Source organism: Leptodactylus fuscus, chromosome 1 (genome assembly GCF_031893055.1).
Source record: "Leptodactylus fuscus isolate aLepFus1 chromosome 1, aLepFus1.hap2, whole genome shotgun sequence".
Taxonomy (NCBI): domain Eukaryota; kingdom Metazoa; phylum Chordata; class Amphibia; order Anura; family Leptodactylidae; genus Leptodactylus; species Leptodactylus fuscus.
Genome location: NC_134265.1, coordinates 8,653,862 through 8,681,576, shown reverse-complemented (window position 1 = coordinate 8,681,576; position 27,715 = coordinate 8,653,862). Strand labels below are relative to the sequence as shown.

General features: G+C 45.9%; 3 protein-coding genes across 3 annotated transcripts in view; 1 reads left to right on the top strand and 2 right to left on the bottom strand.

Moving 5' to 3' along the window:
- Window positions 1–27,715, top strand: part of LOC142191151 (uncharacterized) — a 1,229,165-nt gene that overhangs the window by 1,085,970 nt on the left and 115,480 nt on the right. The window lies entirely within an intron of this gene.
- Window positions 1–27,715, bottom strand: part of LOC142189935 (uncharacterized) — a 91,925-nt gene that overhangs the window by 29,719 nt on the left and 34,491 nt on the right. The window contains exon 7 of the mRNA XM_075262261.1: window positions 10,877–11,384. Coding sequence (XP_075118362.1) covers window positions 10,877–11,384 — 508 coding nt within the window. The remainder of the gene's footprint in view (window positions 1–10,876; window positions 11,385–27,715) is intronic.
- LOC142190670 (gastrula zinc finger protein XlCGF66.1-like) lies at window positions 976–8,286 on the bottom strand. Its single transcript, XM_075262308.1, has 5 exons — window positions 8,259–8,286; window positions 6,202–6,347; window positions 5,892–6,071; window positions 5,690–5,813; window positions 976–1,254 (listed from the first exon to the last, which is right to left on the bottom strand). The coding sequence occupies exons 2-5, from the start codon at window positions 6,277–6,279 to the stop codon at window positions 1,157–1,159; spliced, it is 480 nt and encodes a 159-aa protein (XP_075118409.1). The 5' UTR covers window positions 6,280–6,347; window positions 8,259–8,286; the 3' UTR covers window positions 976–1,156.

The window sequence follows — 27,715 nt, the reverse complement described above, 5'->3', positions numbered from 1 at the left end:
ACTTGATTTCTGAGTAAAACATTTCCCACATTCTGAGCATGAATATGGTTTCTCACCTGTGTGAATTCTCTGATGTCTAACAAGAAGTGATTTCTTCGTAAAACATTTCCCACATTCTGGACATAAAAATTGCTTTTTCCCTGTGTGAATTCTCTGATGTATAACGTCCCTTCTGCATTTTTTATTTCTCTTATCAGACTGTGATGAATTAGTAAACAGACCTTTCTCCTGTAGGGCTGAGGGTATATCTGGGGTAATGACATGTTCTTCATATGGATCTTGTGTGATACCATGATCCTCTGCTGTATAATCTGTAGATATCAGATGTCCCTCTGAGCTCCTGGTACAGTCATCTGACAAGAAGAAAACTGATGTTACTATTATTGAATAACATAACCTTATAAGTATATTCCCCACTGAGCTGCCGCTGCCTGAGACGCTTCAGACCGTGTGAAGAAGTGAAGTCAGTGGCACAGGCAGCAAACGACGGCAGCGCAGCCTACTTCATTAGTATTCACTGTGCTGAGATGGAGGTCAGTGATAGTGACTAGTAATGAAGCGGGGCAGGAGATGCCACCACTGCTCTAGGTCACTGTAGAGGTGCTGGTAGTGGGTGAAAGAAGCGGGCCCACCCAGTCACAACTCTAAGGAAAAAGGGTGGTGGCCATTTCATAGAGATGCATCACATAAGCTTCATTTCTGGTACAAGGTACAGGCTTCCTTTTCCTTAGAGTGGTGACCAGGCCTCTGATAGCACCAGTACTGTTCTGATGGTGACCCTTCTGTGCTTTATATAGTGGTGACTCCTCACCTGGGCGGGTCCCTGTAGGAATGTCCTCCTCACACTCCTCATCACCACTCACATAGGGCTCTTCCTTTATTCTCATAGATATAGCATTCATGTCGCTCACATCTTTATCCTGATGGAAAATCTGTGAAACAAATAATGTAAAAGTCACCGGACAATTGGGGAAGTCACAGAGAATGTTCTAGATCATTAATCCGCATGAAGATGAAAGATGTCCTGACAGTAGCTGCAGGTCTGTGAGAAGCCGGAGAAACATATTAGATGGCGGCTCAATGACACCGCCCATGTATATAACCATATAATACTGCTGGATACAACAAGACTGACCACAAGGACGTCACAGCCCGTCTACACATCATAGGGAATATCTCCATCTACCTGATCATCATCCTGTGGAAGAAGAGGACTGGGACATCTCTCCGGTGTTGTCCTCTTACTGGATCTACCTGTAGGAAACACAGACAGGGACTGAATTCATTCTGGACATACAAATAATGGAAGTCCATGTCTAGAGATGAGCAAACAGTAAAATATTTGTTATTCGTTTCGAACAGCCGCTAATATTCGACTATTCGAACAAATATTGAACCCCATTATAGTCTATGGGAAAATGCTTCTTTCAGGGAAACTCACAATTGGACTCAGGAGGGTCACCAAGTCCACTATGACACCTCAGGAAATGATGACAACACCACTGGAATGCAACTGGGACAGCATTGGAAGCATGCCTGGGGGCATCTAAGAAGCCCAAGTATCAAGTTTTACCCCACCATCACAGCCTATCAACTACACACTTTCCACACTCAAAAAAACCTCTTTGAAAGTGGGAAAATACCTGGAACCCTGCTTTCCTCTCCAATTGTATGGACAGAAACCCAAATGTTAAGCTAATGAAACCTTAACAAGCACCCCTTTAAATCACGTTGCCCATGACAACCACAGATGGAATAGGCAATGATACATCCAACAGTACCCACCCTGAACTGTCTTTGTAGATGTGTGTGATGTGGTAAGACCTTCCAAAATTCACTTTTCTGGCCTTTAACGTGAGCCCTTCCAAATTAAGAGGCCCATAAGCTGAGCTACCAGCAGAGATTGAGGCCTTTAGGTGACTTCAGCCTCTTACCAGAAGAGTTTTTGGCCCTTGGAGTGAGTTGAGCCTCTAACCAACAGAGTTTGGGGAATCAGGGTGGATTGATCCTAGTAGGAGCAGAATTGTGCAGCGCTGATGGAGGAGGAGTTTGATGAGGAGGAGGAGGAGTTGTAGAGGGTGGCACACACATGAAACTTCATATCGGGGTGCTTGACACCGGTGGACATGAAAATGATGGGTCTATCCAGTGGCTGTTCATTTTGATCAGCGTCAGCCGGTCAGCACTGTCAGCTGGCTGCGCTTATCTGTAATTATGCCACCGGCAGCGCTGAAGACCCTTTCGGAAAGCACGCTGGCGGCAGGGCAGGAAAGGACCTCCAATGCGTACAGCGCAAGTTCCAGCCACAAATCCAACTTGGAGACCCAATAAGTATAGGGCGCAGAGGGATCGGAGAGGACAGGGCTGGGGTCGGCCAGATACTCCCGCAACATGCGCCTATACTTGTCCCTCCTGGTGACACTAGGCCACTCAGTGGCGGTAGTTTGGCGAGGGGGTGCCATTAACGTCTCCCAGATCTTGGAGAGTGTGCCCCTTTCGGGTGTGGACTGGATGGCAGTTGTTAGCCTGTTGGAGGAACTCTCCTCTCTGCAACCAACGAGAGTTGATGGAAACATCTCCATCATATTCTGCACCAGTTGCTTGTGGCAATCACTCATGCGACTGTCCCTCCCCTCTACCGGAACAAAATTAGAGATATTATTTTTATACCGGGGGTCGAGGATTGCAAAAATCCAGTAGTCGTTGCTCTCCAGGATTTTGGCAATGCGTTTGTCAGTTGCAAAGCACTCCAACATGTATTCAGCCATGTGTGCCAGAGTGTTACTTGGCGTCACTTGGCTGCCCCACCAGAATGGTCACTCTCCATTTCCTCCTCCTCCATTTTGCCCCAACCGCGCTGCAGCAATGGGACGCAATGAACTTCCCCTTTAGCCTCCTGTGTGACAATGAGATCATCTGCCACTTCCTCCTCCTCCTCCCCCAATATATGCTGTGAAGCGGACAGGAGTGTGCAGTGACTATCCTGCTGGGATGTTTCTGCTCCTATGCCCGACTCCTCAGCGTCCAATGCGTTATCCCTGATGGCGATGAGGGATTCTCGCATCACACAAAGGAGCAGGATTGTTAGACTCACGAGTGCATTGTCACAGCTGACCCTCTTGGTGGACTCCTCAAAGGCACGCAAGATCTCGCATAAGTCTGCCATCCATGGCCACTCATGGTGCAGAAACTGCGGAAGCTGACTCTGAGGAACCCTTGGGTTTTGGAGATGGTACTCCATCAAGGGTCTCTGCTGCTCACAGACTCTGCTCAACATGTGGTACGTCGAGTTCCAGCGTGTGGGGATGTCGCACAACAGCCGGTGTTCTGGCAGATGGAGGCGTTGCTGGAGGCTTCAGAGGCTAGCAGCAGCTACTGTGGACTTGCGAAAGTGGGTGCACAAGCACCACACTTTAACCAGTAGCTCTGGTAAATTGGGGTACGTTTTTAAAAACCGTTGCACCACTAAATTGAAAACGTGGGCCAGGCATAGAACGTGTTGGAGGTTGGCAAGCTCCAGAGCCGCTACCAGGTTGCAGCCGTTATCACACACGACCATGCCTGGGCCCAGGTGCAGCGGCGAAAACCATGTTGACGTCTCATCGAGGAGGGCATCCCTCACCTCAGAGGCAGTGTGCTGTCTGTCCCCCAAGTTGATGAGCTTCAGCACGGCCTGCTGACGTTTCCTCATGCCAGTGCTGCAGTGTTTCCAGCAGGTAGCTGGGGTCAATGTGATGGCGGAGGAGGGTGGTGGTTCAGAGCCCCTGCCAGGAATGTTAGGCGGGGAAATGAGGTAGGCCGCTCCAGTTTGTGACCGGCTCCCAGCCTCAACTACATTCACCCAGTTTGCCATCAGTGAAATGTAGCGTCCCTGTCTGCATGCACTTGTCCACGCGTCGGTGGTCAAGCTGACCTTTGTTCAAAGCGTGGAACTTAGGGCACGCCTGATGTTGCGTGACACATGCTGGTGCAGGCGGGGACGGCACAGCGGGAGAAGTAGGGACGGCATAGCGAGGCACCAAACTTGCCATCAGGTCACGGAAGACCTGAATTTCCACAAGCCGAAACAGCAATATCTCCTGGGCCCTGGAGTTTGGAGATGTGCGCGTTTAAGGCTTGTGCATGGGGATGGGTAGCGCTGTATTTTTGCCTGCGCTCAAACATCTGGGAGATGGTGGGTTGCTGTGAAGAGGTGCATGATGGTACAGGAGAAGGAGGTAAGGCAGGAGAAGGAGGTAAGGCAGGAAAAGGGGAGGATGAGGGAGAAGTCTCCAAAGTGGCGGAGGTAGATGTGGAGGTTTCCTGGCTGCTGGTCTGGACTGCAGCGACAGCACTGGCAACAGTGGGAGAGGCAGTGGCGGCCACAGTGGATGACAATTGTCCTGCGTTTGCTCTCTACCACTTAACCCAGTGCTTGCCTACCAAATGACGGCGCATGGCAGTGGTTGTAAGGTTGCTCTTTTCAGAGCCCCTACTCAGTTTCCAGTTGCAGAGTGTGAAAATCGCAGTATATTTGTCCTCCACACATACATTAAAAAATTTCCACACCACCGAACACCATGGCCTCGATATGGGAGTTTTTCTAGGCTGGCTAGAATAGGAAACATTTTGGGCCCTGCTGGCTGTGGCCTGGCTTCGGTGAAGTAGCTGTCCTCTGCCTCTAGACATGCCTCTGCCTCTAGCCACCCTCTTTGGTGCTGCACTACCCTCTGTTTTCCCTGCTTAATATCCCCCCTGTTCAGGTCGGGTAAGTGTCCTCATCATCCACCACCTCCTCATCCAATTCCTCCGTGTTGTGAGGAAGGAGGACCAGACTGTTGGCTAGGAGAAGGAGTTGAGGTAGAAGCTGACTGGCTGGTGGAGAATGTGCTGGAAGCATTATCTGCCAGCCATTGTAACACCTCTTCCTGGTGCTCGGGCCTGGTTAGTGTTGTACCCTGCACCCTGCTTAATGTGGCCATCAAGCCGGGGACTGTGGGGAAGTGCAATGCTTGCTGCCGCAGAGCAGTAGGCCCGGGAGATGCTGTTGGTTGACCGCATCCTTCCTCCCCAGCTACATTTCCACGCCCCCATCCCTTTGTGCTAGCCTTGCGCATTTTCAGATGTAGAGTAATGCCCTTTTTATGGTCTAGACACTGCCTGAAAAGCTGGGTTGAGCTTTTATATAGCTGGACTGAATTGCTCTGTATCCCTGTTAGATGTTAGGGGGGACACCACCTGCAAAGCTGGGTTGAGCGTATATAGCCGGACCTAATTGCTCTGTATACCTGGTTTGGGGGGAAACCCCGTGGAAAGCTCGACTCCTCTCCCTTTAGTATATAGCTCTGAAAAAAGTTGCTGTTTTTCTTCCATTTTTCCCTGCCTACTAGAAGCTAATCCCTATCTAGCCCTCAGCAGATCTCTCTCTCCCTATCTCTCACCACAAATGTCACAAAGATGGCGGCCGATGTTCTTATAAATCAGAGGTCACATGTTTTCGGCAGCCAATGGGTTTTTTCAATTTTTTTCAATGTAGTTCCTGTCCCACCTCCCCTGCACAGTTATTGGTGCAAAAAACGTGCCAGGGAAGGTGGAAGGGGATACAAATTTTTACTGCGTTTGCCTCGTGGTATTCGACTGGAATCGAATACCTCGAACGGCCTGATATTCCATCGAATGCTGTTCGCTCATCACTAGTCACGTCTATTACCTGCTGATGTGAGGGGCTGCTGGTCCTCCATCATCACCTCCTTGTACAGATCCTTGTGTCCTTCTAAATACTCCCACTCCTCCATGGAGAAATAGACAGCGACATCCTGACACCTTATAGGAACCTGACAACACAATGATACAGTCATCACCCCGACCCCTCCAGTTACTGTATAATGTCCCAGCATTCCCAGCAGTGTCACCTCTCCAGTCAGCAGCTCCAGCATCTTGTTGGTGAGTTCTAGGATCTTCTGTCCATTGATCTCCTCCTGTATCAGGGGGTGAGGTGGAGGCCCCAGGATTGGGCTCAAAGTTCCTCCATATCCATCATACACAGGAGCCTGACAGCGCCCACTAGAGGTCTTCTTCACTACTGTGTAATCCTGGTTATGGGGAGACACATTAATAAATCTCACTACATACATGTCCAGAGTCCATCACCTCTCCAGTCATATCATCTGTTATTACTATAGATAAGAATGATGTCATGATGACATCATCAGAATCTCTCACCTCTCCAGTAAGCTGGTAGATGATCTCTAGGGTGAGATGTAATAGATTTTCCGCCATCTTGTTCCTGTCTCTTTCCATCCTTGATGGATCAATCAGGAATATTCTCTTATATAGAAGATACTGAGAGGATTCTATATTGTAGGAACCTGAATGGAGAGAAGATGAGACAATGTAATCACTACACGGAATCCCATGGAATAAATAGAAGAGTTGAGTCCCATTATTATCACCACCTCCTACTTCTGACGTCGGCAGCGTGTAGCTCAGGAAGGGAGTGACTTGTTGTGGGCCGGCTTGGTGGGTATATAAGGTGTGTGATAGGCTGAACAGAATCTCATTGTTGTCTCGGGTAAAGGGGACGATTTATCAGAGTTTCAAATTGGATGATTATTGGCTGTGGGGCCAAGGGTGACAGTATTTCTCCACCAGCACAGGTTATGAACTGTTGTGAACACAAGCCTCGCAGCCAATGACATGACATAAGGTTTTAGCTGAGGCAGACGGGGCCATTTTGGGATGTGTTCATACTGAGAAACACTCCGCCTCCTCTGCCAGGGCCACAACAACAAGTAGCCGGAGGATGAGCAGTAGCAGCCAGTACAGTATCTGGAACATGAGGAACCAGAAATGTTTCACCTTGCAGAACCAACCAGACCCACAACAGGCCACCGACACCCACCGGCTGCACCAGCAGGAACAGACAGAACTAGAGGGCTCCTATGTTCCAGCAGATAACTCTGACCCCATGGAATTACGTTAGAGAAGTAGATGGAGCCAGCCCAGTCTGCCATGGGAGTTTTTGACCAGCCTCAAGCGTACTGGCTGAGGGGTGTTCAGTGCTGCCCGGGGTGTTGCAACACAAACTGGATCTGGAAGAAGCAAAACCTGATGCCGAACAGCCCAGGAGGCTCCAGCAGCTCTAGTAGAATGAGCCGTGCTACCCACTAAGGAGGGGAAGAAACCCTCAAGAAGGTGAGGAAGAGTCCAAAGATACGGAGCTGACACTTGTACAGATGACACTGACTTTCCCTGCAGCTTCAGTCACAACAAGTGATGGTTCGTCCATCGATCTCTTGGAACAGCCACAACTGTCACAGATAGATCTCCCACATTTCTGTCTGGACTACAATCTACTGGCCATAGAGGTGAAGACACTCGGCCCCTGATATTACCAGCACACTGGAACTAACTGTACAGTCCTCCCTGACCCTGACAGAAGAGGAAGTATTACAGCCTAGTACGCAACGTGCAACAACAAGTGACTAATGCAGAGGAGAAAGTGGCCAACGGGAATCTGTAGGTTTGTGACTTACTGAAATGAGCAGAATCTTACATGATGGTATAGAGGACGTAGAGAATGGGCCCCGCTGTAGGGACATGAGAGGAATGAGTGTCCCGGAGAATGTTCCATCCAGAGATCTAACACCGATACAGGGGCTTGTAAAAGTCTTCAGCCCCCTATAGCAATACTTTGTAGAGCCGCCTTTGGCTACAATTCCAGCTACAAGTCTTTTGGGCTCGGTCTCTTCCAGCTTTGCACATCTAGAGATGAGATTTCTGCCCCTTCTTCTTCTTTGCAGCCAGATTGGATGGAGCGTCTGTGAACAGCAATTTTCATGTCTTGCCACAGATGCTCAATGGGATTCAGGTCTGGACTGTGACTGGGCCGTTCTAAGAGCGGAATATTCTGTGATCGAAACCATTCACTGGAGCTCGGGCTGGAGGTTTAGGGTCATTGCTGGAAGGGAAATCTCCTGCCCAGGGCCACAAGGAGGACATTATAGTGTGTGGGGGCCAGAAAGAGAACATTATAGTGTGTGGGGGGCTAAGAGGAGGACATTATAGTATGTGGGGGCCACGAGGAGGACATTATAGTGTGTGGGGACCACAAGGAGGACATTATGGTGTGTGGGGACCACAAGGAGGACATTATGGTGTGTGGGGGCCACAAGGAGGACATTATAGTGTGTGGAGGGCCACGAGGAGGACATTATAATGTGCGGGGGCCACGAGGAGGGAGACTGAATGTATGCGAAGGGCTGAGAGCAAGCACTTACCTCCTCGAGTTCAGCAGCCGTCTGCTCAAGGACCTGTGATGATGTCATAGATGTGGGAGGAGTCAAGGAGTCACATGACCAGATATTAAAGGTCTCTGCAGAGCCGTGTGTGTGAGGAGAATGTATTAGAGTTGTGTGTGTATGACGCATATGTAGCGGAGCCGTATGTGTGTGATGTTTATGTAGCTGTGCTGTGTGTGTGAGGTGTATGTAGTAGAGCCAGGGCCGGCATCAGCACACGGCATAGTGGGGAAAGTGCCGGGGCCCACAGAGCCTCTGGGGGCCCCCGGCACTTGCCCTCCACGGCAAAGAACACAGGTGCAGCATTCTGTGCTGATGCTTGGCTGCCGTCAGCACCCCCCCCCCCCATAAAAACCTGAATTTCTGTCTTTTTGACAACATTTTTTCCATTTATGACAAGAAGCTGCACTGTAACGTCACAAAATCAAAAGCTTCAGTATATAATCGATAAGCAATGTTTCGGGCCAAGGACACCTTTCATCAGGCCTGAAGTTCATATAACTGAGTCCTTTTGCTGGCCATGATACACCCCATCTCCCCAGGCAGCCCACAGTGCCTTCATGAAATGGGGCCCAGGAGGAGAGGAGCAAAGAGGGTGAGGGGGAAGGGCAACCCACAAGAGAGTTGGGATGCACAGGTGCAAGCCACAATATTTCCATTTCACCACCCAGAAAGGAATATTCCACAAATGGGTTGCCCAATAGTAGTGAAGGATGTGTGGGACAGCCAGACTTCCCTGCCCCCTCCCAACCAACATGACCAACCTGGGAATGTGGTGGCACTTGGCGTTCCATATAAACTGGAAAATAGCTCACTGTAAGCCACATAGTTTTGTGCTGGAACAGCTACCGGCAGGGTTGCCAAATAGTAAAGCCATTTCTGGAGGAGTGTCATATTAACCACCGCAATGTATCCCAGTAAGGAAATATGCAAAGGACTCCACTTGTCTAAGAAAGCCCGGAGCTCGCGGAAAAAACTAGGGCAGTTAGCAGAATAAAGAGAGCTGTAGGAGCGAGTGATCTGGATTCCTAGATAGTGGAGGGAAGCCGATCACCATTGGGAATTGTAGTTACTTCCGAGGACAATCAGGAGAACCTGGGGAATATTAATAGGCAGTGCCTTGGTTTTAGAGAAGTCTATCTTATAGATGGAGAGATAGTTCTAGTCTTCTATGACTCACAGCAGGATAGTATGAGGGGAGGTAAGGAGGACCCAGTCAGTGGAAAGGGAGACCTTAATATCTGGGGAGTGCTGTATCCTGGCCACCAGCAGTTCAATACAGAGGACAAAGATAAGGGGGAGAGGGGACAACCTTGGTATGTCCCATAATGAATGGGAAGGGAACAGACGACAAGTGGGGGTGCTTCACTACCACCATCAGGAAAAAATAAAGGCACTGGATCGCCATAAGAAAGTCTCCCAAAAAAGCAAAGGCCTTCAGCGTGGCCAACATGAAGGAACAGTCCACACAGTCAAGGGGATTCTCTGCATCTAAACTGAGGAGGGGGGTAGGGGTAGAGTAATGATTGAGGTTGCTAATCAGGTCCACTGGTTAGCAAGGAGTTTCATGAATATTTTCAAATCGATATTCAGGAAGGCGATAGTTGGAGCGTGTGACTCATTTGATGTTCAACAAGGTGTGATTTCTGAGTAAAACATTTCCCACATTCTGGACATAAAAATAGCTGCTCTCCTGTTGTATTGCAAAATTGACAGGGTTCTACGGATTCCGTGATAAAGAAAAAGACGCAGGCCAGACACACTTAACAAGTTAACATAGTTTATTATGCAAATAATCCAGGAGTTACTTACCACACTGCCACGCCTCATTGATGCTGATCGGTGCTCATCAAGCTTCAGTGACAGGTCAATATGGATTGTCAGGTAAAGGCGTCCCAGTACCGCATCGATAACAAGTGCGCACACTGAAGCTTCATGGCGTATAACCGACCTTATATAACTTGTGGGTGAGTTATTCCTGGAGAGCCCGCAGTTGGCACAGACCAGCTGCGAGTTATCCATCACCATTCTTGGAGATCCTTCTGCAAGAGTGGCCAGCTCAATTGGAAGGTTACCAAGAAAGTGGCCCACTGCTTAGAATAGAAGCGATAACAGCTGCGGTTATGAAGTAATGCTGAGAATATAACATTTGCTTGATACAAACTTAAGGTTACCTGAGCTGACCTCATGTATTCGAAACAAAATGGCTTCCCCATGCTTTCTTTCAATTTTATATTACACCTGTGTTTGTTCTTTGATGTTCAACAAGACTTAATTTAGCTGTAAAACGTTTCCCGCATTCTGGGCCTGAATATGGCTTCTCCCCTGTGTGAGTTCTTTGATGTTCAAAAAGATGTGATTTCTGAGTAAAACATTTCCCACATTCTGGGCATAAATAAGGCTTCTCCTCTGTGTGAGTTCTTTGATGGTCAATGAGACTTGATTTAACCGTAAAACATTTCTCACATTCTGGGCATGAAAATGGCTTCTCCCCTGTGTGAAATGTTTGATATTGAACAAGATTTTGTTTCTGAGTAAAACATTTCCCACATTCTGGGTATGAATATGGCTTTTCCCCTGTGTGAGTTCTTTGATGTTTAACAAGATCTGTTTTTTGAGCAAAACATTTCCCACATTCTGGGCATGAATATGGCTTCTCCCCTGTGTGAGTTCTTTGATGTTTAACAAGATGTGATTTCTGAGTAAAACATTTCCCACATTCTGAGCATGAATATGGCTTCTCCCCTGTGTGAGTTCTTTGATGTTTAACAAGATCTGGTTTTAGAGCAAAACATTTCCCACATTCTGGGCATGAATATGGCTTCTCCCCTGTGTGAGTTCTTTGATGTTTAACAAGATGTGGTTTCCGAGCAAAACATTTTCCACATTCTGGGCATGAAAATGGCTTCTCCCCTGTGTGAATTCTCTGATGTGCAGAGAAATCACATTTCCAAGCAAAACATTTCCCACATTCTGAGCATGAAAATGGCTTTTTTCCTGTGTAAGTTCTCTGATGGGTCTCATTCCTCCTGCATCTTATATTTTTCTTAATAGACTGTGATGAATTAGTAGACAGACCTTTCTTCTGAAGGGCTGAGGGTATATCTGGGGTAATGACATGTTCTTCATATGGCTCTTGTGCGATACCATGATCCTCTGCTTTATAATCTGTAGATATCAGATGTCCCTCTGAGCTCCTGGTACAGTCATCTGACAAGAAGAAAACTGATGTTACTATTATTGAATAACTACCTTATAAGTACAGTGGGGCAAAAAAGTATCTAGTCAGTCACCAATAGTGCAAGTTCCACCACTTAAAAAGATGAGAGGCGTCTGTAATTTAAATCATAGTTAGACCTCAACTATGAGAGACAAAATGAGAAAACAAATCCAGAAAATCACATTGTCTGATTTTGTAAGAATTTATTTGCAAATTATGGTGGAAAATAAGTATTTGGTCACCTACAAACAATCAAGATTTCTGGCTCTCACAGACCTGTAACTTCTTCTTTAAGAGTCTCCTCTTTCCTCCACTCATTACCTGTAGTAAAGGCACCTGTTTAAACTTGTTATCAGTATAAAAAGACACCTGTGCACACCCTCAAACAGTCAGACTCCAAACTCCACTATGGTGAAGACCAAAGAGCTGTCAAAGGACACCAGAAACAAAATTGTAGCCCTGCACCAGGCTGGGAAGACTGAATCTGCAATAGCAACCAGCTTGGATTGAAGAAATCAACTGTGGGAGCAATAATTAGAAAATGGAAGACATACAAGACCACTGATAATCTCCCTCGATCTGGGGATCCACGCAAAATCTCACCCCGTGGGGTCAAAATGATCACAAGAACGGTGAGCAAAAATCCCAGAATCACACGGGGGGAAGAAGTGAATGAACTGCAGAGAGCTGGGACCAATGTAACAAAGCCTACCATCAGTAACACACTACGCCACCAGGGACTCAGATCCTGCAGTGCCAGACGTGTCCCACTGCTTAAGCCAGTACACGTCCGGGCCCGTCTGAAGTTTGCTAGAGAGCATTTGGATGATCCAGAAGAGTATTGGGAGAATGTCCTATGGTCTGATGAAACCAAACTGGAACTGTTTGGTAGAAACACAACTTTTCGTGTTTGGAGGAAAAAGAATACTGAGTTGCATCCATCAAACACCATACCTACTGTAAGGCATGGGGGTGGAAACATCATGCTTTGGGGCTGTTTCTCTGCAAAGGGGCCAGGACGACTGATCCGGGTACATGAAAGAATGAATGGGGCCATGTATCGTGAGATTTTGAGTGCAAACCTCCTTCCATCAGCAAGGGCATTGAAGATGAAACGTGGCTGGGTCTTTCAACATGACAATGATCCAAAGTACACCGCCAGGGCAACGAAGGAGTGGCTTTGTAAGAAGCATTTCAAGGTCCTGGAGTGGCCTAGCCAGTCTCCAGATCTCAACCCTATAGAAAACCTTTGGAGGGAGTTGAAAGTCCGTGTTGCCAAGCGACAGCCCCAAAACATCTCTGCTCTAGAGGAGATCTGCATGGAGGAATGGGCCAACATACCAACAACAGTGTGTGCCAACCTTGTGAAGACTTACAGAAAACGTTTGACCTCTGTCATTGCCAACAAAGGATATATAACAAAGTATTGAGATGAAATTTTGTTACTGACCAAATACTTATTTTCCACCATAATTTGCAAATAAATTCTTACAAAATCAGACAATGTGATTTTCTGGATTTGTTTTCTCATTTTGTCTCTCATAGTTGAGGTCACCTATGATGTAAATTACAGACGCCTCTCATCTTTTTAAGTGGTGGAACATGCACTATTGGTGACTGACTAAATACTTTTTTGCCCCACTGTACATCCCCCACTGAGCTGCCGCTGACTGAGACGCTTCAGACCGTGTGAAGAAGTGAAGTCAGTGGCACAGGCAGCAAACGACGGCAGCGCAGCCTACTTCATTAGTATTCACTGTGCTGAGATGGAGGTCAGTGATAGTGACTAGTAATGAAGCGGGGCAGGAGACGCCACCACTGCTCTAGGTCACTGTAGAGGTGCTGGTAGTGGGTGAAAGAAGCGGGCCCACCCAGTCACAGCACTAAGGAAAAAGGGTGGTGGCCATTTCATAGAGATACATCACATAAGCTTCATTTCTGGTACAAGGTACCGGCCTCCTTTTTCCTTAGAGTGGTGACCAGGCCACTGATAGCACCAGTACTGTTCTGATGGTGACCCTTCTGTGCTTTATATAGTGGTGACTCCTCACCTGGGCGGTTCCCTGTAGGAATGTCCTCCTCACACTCCTCATCACCACTCACATAGGACTCTTCCTTTATTATCACAGATATAGCATTAATGTCGCTCACATCTTTATCCTGACGGAAATGCTGTAAGGAAAATATTGGAAAGATCAGCAGACAAATGCAGAAGTCATGGAGAAATGTTGGAGATGTGGAGAAAAAAAAAAATCATTAATCACCATACTGACCAAACATGACCTGACAATACAAATATCTGAGCCAAATAACAACAAATCTGAAGCTGGACATAGATATTAGATGACGGCTCAATGACAACCACAAGAACCTTATACACATGTATACTCGGCATGGATAGATGTGCTTCAGGATATGAGGAGATCAGATTTTACCAGGTACATCTAGTGTTACTTGTCTCATGAGGAAATAAAGAATCATTTAAGTAGAAATCTCTCAAGATGTCTCTCGGCTCCTCATCCCAACCAGCAGTCTCCATAGCCAGAAGATTGTGAGAAGATCCAGACAACATGTAATATCTAGAGATGAGCGAGTAGCATTCAATCAAATACTACGGTATTCTAAATACTCGATCGAATACTACTCGCTATTCGCAGTAAAAATTGGCCGAATGCTATACACTGTATAGCATTCAGCCAATCAACGCTACATTGTGGTCCGATCTTAGATCAACGCTGGTTCTGCAGGAGGCTCGTCTTTGACGAGGCGGAGTCTAAGATCGGACCACAATGTAGACTGCTTTAATGTTAAATATGCAGTTTACATTGTGATCTGATGTTAAGTACCGCACACCTGCCCAAGTACCGCACTGTCCTTCGCTCCTCCTCAACACTCTCCTCCTGCTACTCGTGGACTTGGTGACTCCCATTTGTCGAATATTGGTTTCCCCTGAAACGAGCATTTGATTCCCATAGACTATAATGGGATTCGATATTCGATCGAGTAGTCGAATATTGAGGTCTACTCAAATCGAATCTCGAGTATTTAACTACTCGCTCATCTCTAGTAATGTCTATGGTCAGCTTTATCCTCCATCTCCACCTCTCATTACACAAGTATAAAACATATAATACTGCTGGATAACCCAAGACTGACCACAAGGACTTCACAGCCCGTCTACACATCATAAGGAATATCTCCATCTACCTGATCATCCTGTGGAAGAAGAGGACTGGGACATCTCTCCAGTGTTGTCCTCTTACTGGATCTACCTGTAGGAAACACAGACAGGGACTGAATTCATTCTGTACATACAAATAATGGAAGTCCATGTGTATATAGTCATGTCTATTACCTGCTGATGTGAGGGGCTGCTGGTCCTCCATCATCACCTCCTTGCACAGATCCTTGTGTCCTTCTAAATACTCCCACTCCTCCATGGAGAAATAGACAGCGACATCCTGACACCTTATAGGAACCTGACAACACAATGATACAGTCATCACCCCGACCCCTCCAGTTACTGTATAATGTCCCAGCATTCCCAGCAGTGTCACCTCTCCAGTCAGCAGCTCCAGCATCTTGTTGGTGAGTTCTAGGATCTTCTGTCCATTGATCTCCTCCTGTATCAGGGGGTGAGGTGGAGGCCCCGGGATTGGGCTCAGGGTTCTTCCATATCCATCATACACAGGAGCCTGACAGCGCCCACTAGAGGTCTTCTTCACTACTGTGTAATCCTGGTTAGGGGGAGACACATTAATAAATCTCACTACATACATGTCCAGAGTCCATCACCTCTCCAGTCATATCATCTGTTATTACTATAGATAAGAATGATGTCATGATGACATCATCAGAATCTCTCACCTCTCCAGTAAGCTGGTAGATGATCTCTAGGGTGAGATTTAATAGACTTTCCGCCATCTTGTTCCTGTCTCTTTCCATCCTTGATGGATCAATCAGGAATATTCTCTTATATAGAAGATACTGAGAGGATTCTATATTGTAGGAACCTGAATGGAGAGAAGATGAGACAATGTAATCACTACACGGAATCCCATGGAATAAATAGAAGAGTTGAGTCCCATTATTATCACCACCTCCTACTTCTGACGTCGGCAGCGTGTAGCTCAGGAAGGGAGTGACTTGTTGTGGGCCGGCTTGGTGGGTATATAAGGTGTGTGATAGGCTGAACAGAATCTCATTGGGAGTTTTTGACCAGCCTCAAGCGTACTGGCTGAGGGGTGTTCAGTGCTGCCCGGGGTGTTGCAACACAAACTGGATCTGGAAGAAGCAAAACCTGATGCCGAACAGCCCAGGAGGCTCCAGCAGCTCTAGTAGAATGAGCCGTGCTACCCACTAAGGAGGGGAAGAAACCCTCAAGAAGGTGAGGAAGAGTCCAAAGATACGGAGCTGATACTTGTAAAGATGACACTGACTTTCCCTGCAGCTTCAGTCACAACAAGTGATGGTTCATCCATCGATCTCTTGGAACAGCCACAACTGTCACAGATAGATCTCCCACATTTCTGTCTGGACTACAATCTACTGGCCATAGAGGTGAAGACACTCGGCCCCTGATATTACCAGCACACTGGAACTAACTGTACAGTCCTCCCTGACCCTGACAGAAGAGGAAGTATTACAGCCTAGTACGCAACGTGCAACAACAAGTGACTAATGCAGAGGAGAAAGTGGCCAACGGGAATCTGTAGGTTTGTGACTTACTGAAATGAGCAGAATCTTACATGATGGTATAGAGGACGTAGAGAATGGGCCCCGCTGTAGGGACATGAGAGGAATGAGTGTCCCGGAGAATGTTCCATCCAGAGATCTAACACCGATACAGGGGCTTGTAAAAGTATTCACACCCCTATAGCAATACTTTGTAGAGCCGCTTTTGGCTACAATTCCAGCTACAAGTCTTTTGGACTCGGTCTGTGGGAGCCACTGAATATATGAGAAGGGCCGAGAGCGAGCACTTACCTCCTCGAGTACAGCAGCCATCTGCTCACAGGACCTGTGATGATGTCATAGGTGTGGGAGGAGTCAAGGAGTCACATGACCAGATATTAGAGGTCTCTGCAGAGCTGTTTGTATGACGTGTATGTAGTGGAGCCGTATGTGTATGAGGGGTATGTAGTAGAGCTGTCTGGGTGACTTGTATGTAGCAGCTCTGTGTGTGTGCTGTAAATGTAGCAAAGCTGTGCGACGTGTATGTAGCAGAGCTGTGTGTGTGATGTGTATGTAGCAGAGCTGTGTGTGTGATGTGTATGTAGCAGACCTGTGTGTGTGATGTGTATGTAGCAGAGCTGTGTGTGTGTGACGTGTATGTAGCAGAGCTGTGTGTGATGTGTATGTAGCAGAGCTGTGTGTGTGATGTGTATGTACTTTAGATCTTTCTTCCTTGCTCCTTCCATATATAATATCCTGGATTACAGCCACAATCTTTCCATCTCTGGTAACTTTCTTTTCTTGCTATCACTGACATCCTTGGACATCTCCTTCTCTCTCCTGCGGCTTTTTCATGTATTACATATATCACATAGACTTGTATACAATCATATATGAGCTGTAGACCGGCCATTTCTTATAAAATCTTTCCTTCTGCCTTATAAAAGAAGACTGCGGAATAAGAAATGACATAAAGCTTCTTGGGAAATATTTTGCAGCCTCCTAAACTGGGAGAAGATAGAAAAGATGAATGTGATTTTCCTCCTTATGAGGCGAGCACCTTACAATCTACATGACTGTGTAAGGAGAAGGAGCAGAATTGTAGATGTGACATCTAGTTCCTTGTAAGAAGCCATATGTGCTCTAAGCATCAGGCCGCTCTCTACAAGGCAGTGCTGTCTAATCTTTAGGCCTCGCACTTCCTAAACAATCTCCATCCAAGGTTTCTGCTGGAATTGTTTATTAGACTCAATTTATTCTCTCAAGACAAAAAATTCTGTGTTAGATTTATTCAGATCTCCAACAAGTATTCAATGGATCTTTTATTATTAACCCCTTAACGCTATTTCAAGTACCGGTATCTTGATGGCCATCGCATGGGCTCAGAAGCAAATTTGACAGCCAGGCTCCCGCTGCAACAGTGGGGACGGTGATAAACACTGAGCCCTGCTGTTTAACCCTTAAGATGTCGTTGTCAATAGCGACTGCGGCATCTTAGGGATTTCAAAGCGAAAGTAAAAGTACCAGCGGCATTGGGAGCCGGTGTTAGCCCCTTGGATGCCAAGGTCAAACATGATTTTCTATATTGCTGGATCGCTGGTTCAGGTCTCCTACTGGGACATCAATAAAAAGTTTTTTTTTAAAAAAGAAGTTGAAAAAAAATAGAAGTTAATTGTCATGCCCAGGACTAGGTTCATTCACTGACATCTGTCTGTGATATTATGTTTGCCTCTTTAGTTTGTCCCTCCTGTGTCTCTGTACCCTTATCTGTGTGTAATAGCTCCTCCCAGCTCTCTCTTGTGTAGTTGCATCTTGATGCCAGTAACATGTCTGCACAGCTCCTGGAAATTTACATTTTTGACCTACTGTTATGAGGTTTTAACAAGATTTTCCAGAAATAAAGCATCTGGAATCTTATCTACACCTTCTCAGTTGAGTTGAACACTGACAACATATCTGATGTGAGTACCGGTTACATACGCAGAATTACAGGACAAGCTATTGAGTCAGAATAGTGAAAAATGATGTATAAGACGCCCAGATTCAGCTGTGAGACAGTTCACTAACTTTCAAGATACAGTCACAGCAAGTTACCAGCAGATTCAGAAGGAAGAGCAGTGTGTAACCTGCATCTGCAGCTCCTCTCCATAGAAGCTTCTAGCAAGCAGCTATTTCACTCCAGTATAGCTTATCTTGTGTTGAATCATGGCTGAAGGCAACCCTGAAGGTAGCATGGGCAAGGATCTGCAGCCCAGTGTGAAGGCTAAACGCTCTGTTAAACCTACGTGGAAAGTTAGAGAGAATCTAGAATGTTTGAAGCATGAACTTTCCTCTGAACTCTCAAAATGGTGGAAGAAAATACAGTCTCAGATGTCTGCAATGTGCTTGCCTGCCCACAATGCATCACCACTAGAGGGAGCTCTGCAACAGCTGTGTGCTATACATGGACATTATGAGGAGATAGCTGGGGAGTATCAAAGAGCATTAACAACACCAGCTACAGACGACTCTTTAGAAGAATTGAAAAGATTCCAACATCTCTGTTCAGAAGAGACCGCCTAGTGCATGAAGCTAAGTTAAGGACAGAGTCAAGAATTGCGCAACTGCAAGAAATGGCATCCCATGTCTCTGAGTCTACCAGACGTTCAAAACATACATCTAAGACACAGTCCTCAAAATCCTCCACACTCAGTGAGCAACTTATAAAAGCACGTGCAGAGGCAGAAGCTACTCAGGGCTCGTTCACATCTGCGCCCAAGGGTCCGTACTTCAGGTTTCCGTTTCCTGCATAAAACAGAGCAGGAGACGGAAACCTACAGGAGTCTTTCTCACCCATTCATTTGAATGGGTGAGAATGCTGTCCGGCGTGAGCGGCAGTGATCGTTTTGCGCTCTCCGCCGTGAAACTGGGTTTTTTAATCCGGATAGAGTCGGACATGCAGTACTCTGTGTCCGGATTTAAAAATCCGGTTTCGCGGCGGAGAGCATAAAACGCTCACCGCCGCTCACGGCCGGACTCGGTCTGTGCTTTCCGTCTTCTGGCATGCAGAAGACGGAAAGCACAGAACGGAGAGTAGAACGCAGGTGTGAACCTAGCGTCAGATACAAGCGGCCTTTGCTCGAGAGAAGGCAGCAACTGAAGCTAAAGCTGCAATGATGGAAACTAACGCAGCTCAGCAGAAGGCAGAGTTAGAAGCTCTAGAAAAATAGTGTGAACACGCTACAGCCATGGCAAGGTTAAAGGTCTTTGAGCAGGCCGCCAGCGAAATTGAAAGTGACAGCATCAGCCTGAGTGATATGGATGCCAAAGATCCCCTAAAGCGCACAAGAGACTATGTGCTAAGCCAAAACAGTGAACCCTTATTTGCCACAAATGTTCCTGTCAAGAATGACATCTCCACAGAGCAACAGGACACAGTATCTTCTGTAGCACACTGTATTCAAGGTTAATACGATGTCCTGCCAGTCCAGCATCCAGTTTCTTCTTCCTTCATGGATTCCCAAAGCTTTACAGCTCAGCAAATTCAATATACTGATACGCAGACAAATACCAATGTCTTACCATACCACCAGACTGTAAGTAACCATCCACTTTCACACCCATATGAGTCTAAACCTATGGACTTTAAGCTAGCTCCTAGGCTGAATGCCAATGCAGACCCATTTCTACCTATGTCTGTTAACCAGAACCCCACTAACAATGTAAGCACCGCTACTCAGCCAGCAATTCAATATGTAAAATCAGAGAGAACAGACATGTCAGAGTTTGCAAGGTACATGGCTCGCCGTGAGCTTACGAAAACTGTACTTATAAAGTTTGATGACCAACCTGAGAACTACAGAGGATGGAAATGCGCCTCGGCATTACTGCAGCGGAAGAATTAGACTTGCTCATTCGGTGGCTTGGCCCACAATCCGCAGAACGTGCAAAAAGACTCAGATCTGTCCACATTCACAACCCCACAGCATGCTTTACTGCTGCTTGGGAAAGACTGGAGAAAACTTATGGCAGTCCCGAAGCAATAGAGGATGCTCTGTTCAAACGATTGCAAGAGTTTCCAAAGATATCTGGCAAGGATAACCAGAAATTCCAAGAGCTCAGTGACCTACTCATGGAGCTCCTACTAGCTAAGGCAGACATTCACCTACCAGGCCTCAGTTACCTGGATACTGCTCGTGGCATAAACCCAATAGTCGCCAAGTTGCCTTATAATATTTAAGAAAGGTGGACTACAGTTGGGTCAAAGTACAAAAATGAGAATCAAGTCTCCTTTCCTCCATTTTCCTACTTCTGTGAGTTTATCAAGAACATTGCAGAATCCAAGAATGACCCAAGCTTTTCCTATGGTGAACCCAGTGTCCCTGGTTCACCTCCTGTTAAATATGGCAGCTCACATTCTAGCTACAGAAGTCGCAGAGGTCCAGTTTCAGTAAAAAAGACCGACATTCTACCTACACCTACATCAGCCCCAGAAGTAAGCAGTGGCAAGAATATAGAAGGCATAAAGGTAGAAAATCCTAATCGCCTGTGTATTATTCACATGAAGCCTTATCCCCTCAAGAAGTGTATTGGCTTCAGGAGGAAACCAATCCAGGAACGTAGAGAGCTTCTAAAGAAATTTGGTATATGTTTCAAATGTTGCGCCTCTACTGAACATGTTGCTAAAGATTGTAAAATCGCTATCAAGTGTATAGAGTGTGGCAGCGAGGACCACGTACAAGCTCTTCATCCATCCCAACCTAGTGCCACACCACCTACAGGTTCCCTTCCCCCAACAGAGCATGGCGAGGAGAACACTGATCAAGTAACAAATATTCCCATGGTATCTTCTTCATGTACGGAAGTCTGCGGAGAAGACCTTTGTGACAGGTCCTGTGCAAAGATATGCCTAGTCAACATATACCCCAAGAGTCAGCCAGAAAAGACGTTGAGGGTGTATGCCATCTTGGACGACCAGAGCAATCGATCACTAGAACTCTTTAATCTGTTTAACTTAAAGGGAGATACTTATCCATATACCTTGGGTATATATAGTGGCATATCAGAGGTTTCTGGGAAAAGAGCCAGTGGACTTGTAATAGCTTCTCTCAAGGGCAATCTGGAAATACCTTTGTCCACACTTGTTGAGTGCAACCAGATACCATCCAACAGAGAGGAGATACCTCCACCAGAGACAGCCTTTCTTCACCCTCATCTAAGGGCTATAGCCAACGAAATACCAGCCCTTGACAAACATGCAGACATTCTACTTCTGCTAGGTAGAGACGTTCTCAGACTACACAAAGTACGCCAGCAAATTGATGCACCACTTGATGCACATTTGCCCAGTGCCTTGATCTAGGATGGGTTATCATAGGCAATATCTTCATAGTGTCAGGGGTTTCTAGGTGGGGTGACATAGACACACAAGTCCAGTTTCTTTTAGTCCAAAACAAAGGTAGAGTTTATTTTCACTCAAAAAGGTAGTGCAGCAACAAAAGGAAACAATACAAAAATAAATCCCTGCCCGGCTAGGCTGTAACTAAACATAGAATAGGTGACCTCACCTAGAAGAATAGAAATCCAAAAGCCAGTAAGAATCATTCAGGACACAGCTCCAAAAATATGACCTCTCTGTCAGCTCTCCAGCCAAACTCTGCCCACAGTGTTGCTGCTGGAGCAACTTCTTAAGCCTTCTTGACGAGGAGTAACACGCTCAGTTTGGCTATTCCTTAGTACTACTAACAGCTCAGCTCAGCTGGGCTATTACACTAAGGGATAGCCGAGCTGAGCGTGTTAGTAGTACTAAGGAATAGCCAGCTGAGTGTGTAGGAGAGCTGGCAGATAAGCAGCAGACTAACACGCTCAGCTTGGCTATTCCTTAGTACTACTAACACGCTCAGCTGGGCTATTACACTAAGAAATAGCCAAGCTGAGCGTGTTAGTAGTACTAAGCAATAGCCAAACTGAGCTAGTCGTGTTAGTACAGGAGGAGCAGCTGGAGGGATGGTTGGGTGTAGTGCAGAGCTCTTTCATCTGTCCGGAGTAGCCAGGCTAACCGCACGGGCTCTGCTATATCTCGCTATAGAAATGCATTGACCAGCATTGATTGGCCAGTCTATGGGATTCGGCCAATCAACGCTGGTTCTGCCTGAGGAGGCGGAGTCTAAAATCGGACCAGAATGGAAACTGCTGTGGACCGATTTTAGACTCCGCCTCCTCAGGCAGAGCCAGCGTTGATTGGCCGAATCCCGTAGACTGGCCAATCAACGCTGGTCAATGCATTCCTATGCAAAAAAGTCAGCTCAGGCATATCGCAAGCTGACAGGGATCCCGACATAATAAAGGTACTTGATGCCCCCAGGCATGCTTCCCCTGCTGTCCCAGTTGCATTCCAGGGTGTTGGCATCATTTCCTGGGGTGTCATAGTTGACTTGGTGACTCTCCTGAGTCGAATGGTGGGATCCCCTGTAACAAAGCATTTTCTCCCATAGACTATAATGGGGTTTGATATTCGATCGAATAGTTGAATATTGAGCGGCTATTCGAAACAAATATTGAATCTTGAACATTTTACTGTTCGCTCATCTCTAATTAAGAACTTTATTTATTTTATTTTTGTATTATATTTTTTTTAAAGCTTCTTTTTTTTCATGATTTTATGAGAGATTCTACACATTACTATTGTGGCTGGTCATAGACCCCCCCAAAAAAACAAAAAATAAATATATATTTTTTTTTGCTTGACTCAAGTATAAGCCGAGGAGGGCTTTTTCAGCACAAAAACTGTGCTGAAAAATTTGGCTTGTACTCGAGTATATACGGTACTTCGGAGGATAATTAGGAGAACCTGGGGAATATTAATAGGCAGCGCCTTGGTTTTAGAGATGTTTATCTTATAGATGGAGAGATAGTTCTAGTCATCTATGACTCACAGCAGGTTAGTATGAGGGGAGGTAAGGAGGTCCCAGTCAGTGAAAAGGGAGACCTTAATATCAAGGGAGGGTTGTATCCTGGCCACCAGCAGGTGGGGTGTTTCACTACCACCATTGGGAAAGAGTAAATCGGCCTTGAGGAAGGCTCCCGAAAAAGCGAAGGCTTTCAGCGTGGCCAACATGAAGGACCAGTCCACACAATCAAAAGGATTCTCTGCATTTAGACTCAGTAGCAGGGTATTAATGATTGGGGTTGCTAATCAGGTCCACTGGTTAGCCTGAAGTTTTGTGAATATTTTCAAATCGATATTCAGGAGGGCGATAGTTAGAGCGTGTGACTCATTTGATCTTCAACAAGGTGTGATTTCTGAGTAAAACATTTCCCACATTCTGGGCATAAAAATGGCTTCTCTCCAGTGTGAATTCTTTGATGGTTAATGAGACTTGATTTAGCTGTAAAACATTTCCCACAATCTGGGCAGGAATATGGCTTCTCCCCTGTGTGAGTTCTCTGATGTATAACGTCCCTTCTACATTTTTTATTTCTCTGAACAGACTGTGATAAATTAGAAGAACGATCTTTCTCCTGAAGGGCTGAGGGTATATCTGGGGTAATGACATATTCTTCATATGGCTCTTGTGTGATACCATGATCCTCTGCTTTATAATCTGTAGATATCAGATGTCCCTCTGAGCTCCTGGTACAGTCATCTGACAAAAATAAAACTGATATTACTATTATTGAATAACATAACCTTATAAGTATATTCCCCACTGAGCTGCCGCTGCCTGAGACGCTTCAGACCGTGTGAAGAAGTGAAGTCAGTGGCACAGGCAGCAAACGACGGCAGCGCGGCCTACTTCATTAGTATTCACTGTGCTGAGACGGAGGTCAGTGATAGTGACTAGTAATGAAAGGGGGCAGGAGACGCCACCACTGCTCTAGGTCACTGTAGAGGTGCTGGTAGTGGGTGAAAGAACCGGGCCCACCCAGCCACAGCTCTAAGGAAAAGGGTGGTGGCCATTACATAGAGATACATCACATAACACGTAAAGGCGAAAGGAGGAGAAGGGAAAACACAGCCCACTGATCCAAGTTAAATCAAAAAGTATTTAAAAAAAACTTACATTCCTCAGTATGTAGGTGGATTGCACAGATAATTACTCCTCGGCCAGGAGCACCTCAGCAGTAGAAAAAACTTTCAAAAAAGGTATCCAGCAATCAATGGTTAAAGATGATGTAAAATCCAAATTTTTATTTTTGCTTCATTAAAAAAAGTTTACAAAAATACCATATTGTGTATGGCCATATTTGACTCACAAATTACAGGATAAAAGGAGCGTCCGGGCTGACGCGTTTCGGAACATATGTCGTAGCCTGATGTTAGACTGTGTGTGAACACTCTTTAAAGACATGTTGTGAACACCTTAACCACATGAGGACCGCCGTACGTAAATTTACGGCCTCATGTGCTGGTACCTAAAGACCGGACTATTGCCGAAATACGTCCGGCCTTTAGGTACCTTTCTGGCGGGGGGAGGGGTGCGGGGGGGACAGGGGTTAGGTGTTACTAACACCTAACCCCTTCCTCCATAACGTCCAGTCGGAACTGAGTCCGACTGGACGTGTTAACCCTTTCGATCGCGCCGTCAAACATCGCGGCGCGATCGAAAGGGATCCGCCGACAGGTTAACCAGATCGGCACCCCCCGCGGCGAGATCGGGGGGTGCCGATGTCAGTAGAAGGTAGTCTGGGGTCTGGCCAGTGACCCCAGACTACCGGAGCCCCCACATACCTGGTGATCCTGCCAGGCGGTGGAGGAAGTGAGCGATGTGTCTCACTTCCTCTGCAGCTTACAGGACACGAGCAGGCTCATGTCCTGCTCGTGTCCTGTCTGCTACTGTGTAGAATCAGCTGATGCTTTCATCAAAGCATCAACTGATTCAAGTGTCCTAAAGGGACACATGAAAAAGTTAAAAAAAAGTTAAAAAAAAAAAAATAAAGTGTATGAAAAAAGTAATAAAGTTCTAAAGTCCAAAAATCCCTTTTTTCTATACAAAATGAATTATATAAAAAAAAGCACTAAAAATTAAAAAAAGCAATGCATATTTGGTATCGCCGCGTCCGTAACAACCTGTACAATAAAACTGAAATAATATTTAATGTACACGGTGAACGTCGGAAAAAAAAACCGGAAAAAACTCGCCGGAAATAATGATTTTTTGCCATCTCATCCTACAAAATATGCTATAAAAAGTGATCAAAAAGTCATATTCACCCCACAACAGTGCCAATAAAAAGCGCACATTTTCCCGCAAAAAATAAGCCCTCAACCAACACTGTCAACCGAAAAATAAAAATGTTACGCCTCTCAGAAGATGGCGATGCAAAAATCACTGATTTATGTCCCCAAATGTGTTTTTGTTCTGCAGACTTAGTATCGCATAAAAAAATAACATAAATGAGGTATCGCCGTAACCGTACCGACCCGCAGAATAAAGGACACATGTTACTTATGCTGTACGCTGCATGGCGAAAAATTTTAAATGTAAAACTCAATGCAGGATTGATTTTTTTTTTTTTTTAATCCAGCAAGAAAGAGTTAATAAAATGTAATCAGTAAGTTGTAGGCACCCAAAGATGGTGCCATTACAAAATGCATCTCATCCTGCAAACAACAAGCCCTTATATGGCCATGTCACCAGAAAAATAAAGAAAATATAGCATCTAGCAATGTCAAGGCAAAACCCCCCAAAAATCGCCAAATTATTAGAACACAACTGGCTGCGGCAGATAGGGAATATATAAGCTGTGCGAGCGAATATCAGGGGACACCCCAGATTTACAGCTTATGAGCGAAAAAACACCAGAAGTGACCCCCAAAGTGACCCCCAGAGTGACTCCCCCAATCATAGGAGCTACTGGGACATAGTAGGGAATTTGGTGTCTGCAATGTTCTCCGCACAGCTTATATATTCCCTCTTCGCCATCCGCTGTGCAGTCACGTCCGGATACTAATACTCACTACACCCCCTGATAAATTCTTTGAGGGGTGCAGTTTTCAAAATGGGGTCACTCCTTTGGGGAATCCACTTTTCTGGTACCTTACAGGCTCTACAAACATGACATGGCATCCAGATACCAAACATCAAAATCTGTACTCCAAAAGCCGCATCGCGCTCCATCGCTTCTGCGCCCTGCTGTGCGCCCAAACTGCAGTTTATGACACATGTATGACACTGGTGTACCCGTTATATCGGACGTAATGTCATATGTGGGTATAAACTGATATTAGGGCACAGCTGGACGCAAAAGGGAAGAAGGGTTATTGGGTTTTTGGAGCACAGACGGTTTGGTTTTTGGATGCCATGACACTTTTGTAGATCTGAAACGCCAGTAAAGTGGAATCCCCTGATATGAGACCTTATTTTGGAAACTACACCCCTGAAGGATTTCTCCAGGGGTACAGAGAGCATTTTTAACCCCCAAGTGTTGCTATAACTTATTATCCATAAATGAATACGAAGCTGATTGTGAAAGGTGAAAATGACCATTTTTCCAGGAATCCGTCATTTCAGTGCGTAATATGTTGTGCCCGCCTTGTATCAGAGATGAACGCTCTAAAAGCTGTTGTGCCCAGGATACCCGCTTACCAGTTTTTGGAGTGTCTCTGCTGACATAAGTTGGGCACAACATATCGGGTACTGAAATGGCGAATCTCTGGAAATTTTTCATTTTTAACTTCTCATTATCAGCTGTGATTTCATTTCTGGAAACTAAATAAATGCAACACTCAGGGGTTAAAAATGCTCGCTACACCACTTGATAAATCCCATGAGTGGGCTAGTGTCCAAAATGGGGTGACATGTCTGCGGATTCCACTTTATTGGCAATTCAGGGGCTTTGCAAAAGTGGCATGGTGTCCTAAAACCAAACTGTGCTCCAAAAACCAAAATAGCGCTCCTTCCCTTCTGTGCCCGGCTGTGCCCAAACAGCCATTTATACCCACATATGGCATTAAGTCCGTTATCCGGGGTACACCAGTGTCATACATGTGGGCATACACAGGGCGCAGATGTGAAGGAGCGATATGTGCTTTTGGAGTGCAGATTTATATTCTTTGTTTTTGGACACCACATCACATTTGCAGAGGCCCTAAAATTGTCCCTACAAAATGGGGTCACTTCTTGGTGAATTCCAGTTTACTGTCACCTGTGTAGTTTCTAAAATGGGGTCACAATGGGGGGTTTCCATTGTATTGATACTTTAGGGGCTCAGCTAATGCGACATGACACCTGAGAACTATTCCAGCCACATCTGCTTTCTAAAAGCCAAATAGCGCTCTTTCCATTCTGAGCCCCACCGTATACCCATACAGCAGATTATGGCCACATATGGGGTATTGCCGTGTTAAGAAGAAATTGTGTAACAAACTCTGGGGGGCTTTTAATTCTTCAGCTACTTGCAAAATTAAAAATATGGCGCTAAATGGACGATTAATTGGAAAAAAAAAGTAATTTTTCATTTTTACGTCCCATTGTTAATAAAATCTGTGAATCAGCTGTGAGGCCAAAATGCTCACCAAACCCCTAGATAAATTCTATGAGGGGTGTAGTTTCCAAAATGG

What these genes read in the sequence shown, in the direction of transcription:
- LOC142190670 (XM_075262308.1), bottom strand. Translation starts at nt 6,279, where the DNA reads ATGGAAAGAGACAGGAACAAGATGGCGGAAAATCTATTACATCTCACC. An exon ending in TCTACCAGCTTACTGGAGAG is followed by an intron (nt 6,072 to 6,201) that starts GTGAGAGATTCT and finishes CCCCATAACCAG; the next exon opens with GATTACACAGTAGTGAAGAA. An exon ending in TGGAGCTGCTGACTGGAGAG is followed by an intron (nt 5,814 to 5,891) that starts GTGACACTGCTG and finishes TTGTGTTGTCAG; the next exon opens with GTTCCTATAAGGTGTCAGGA.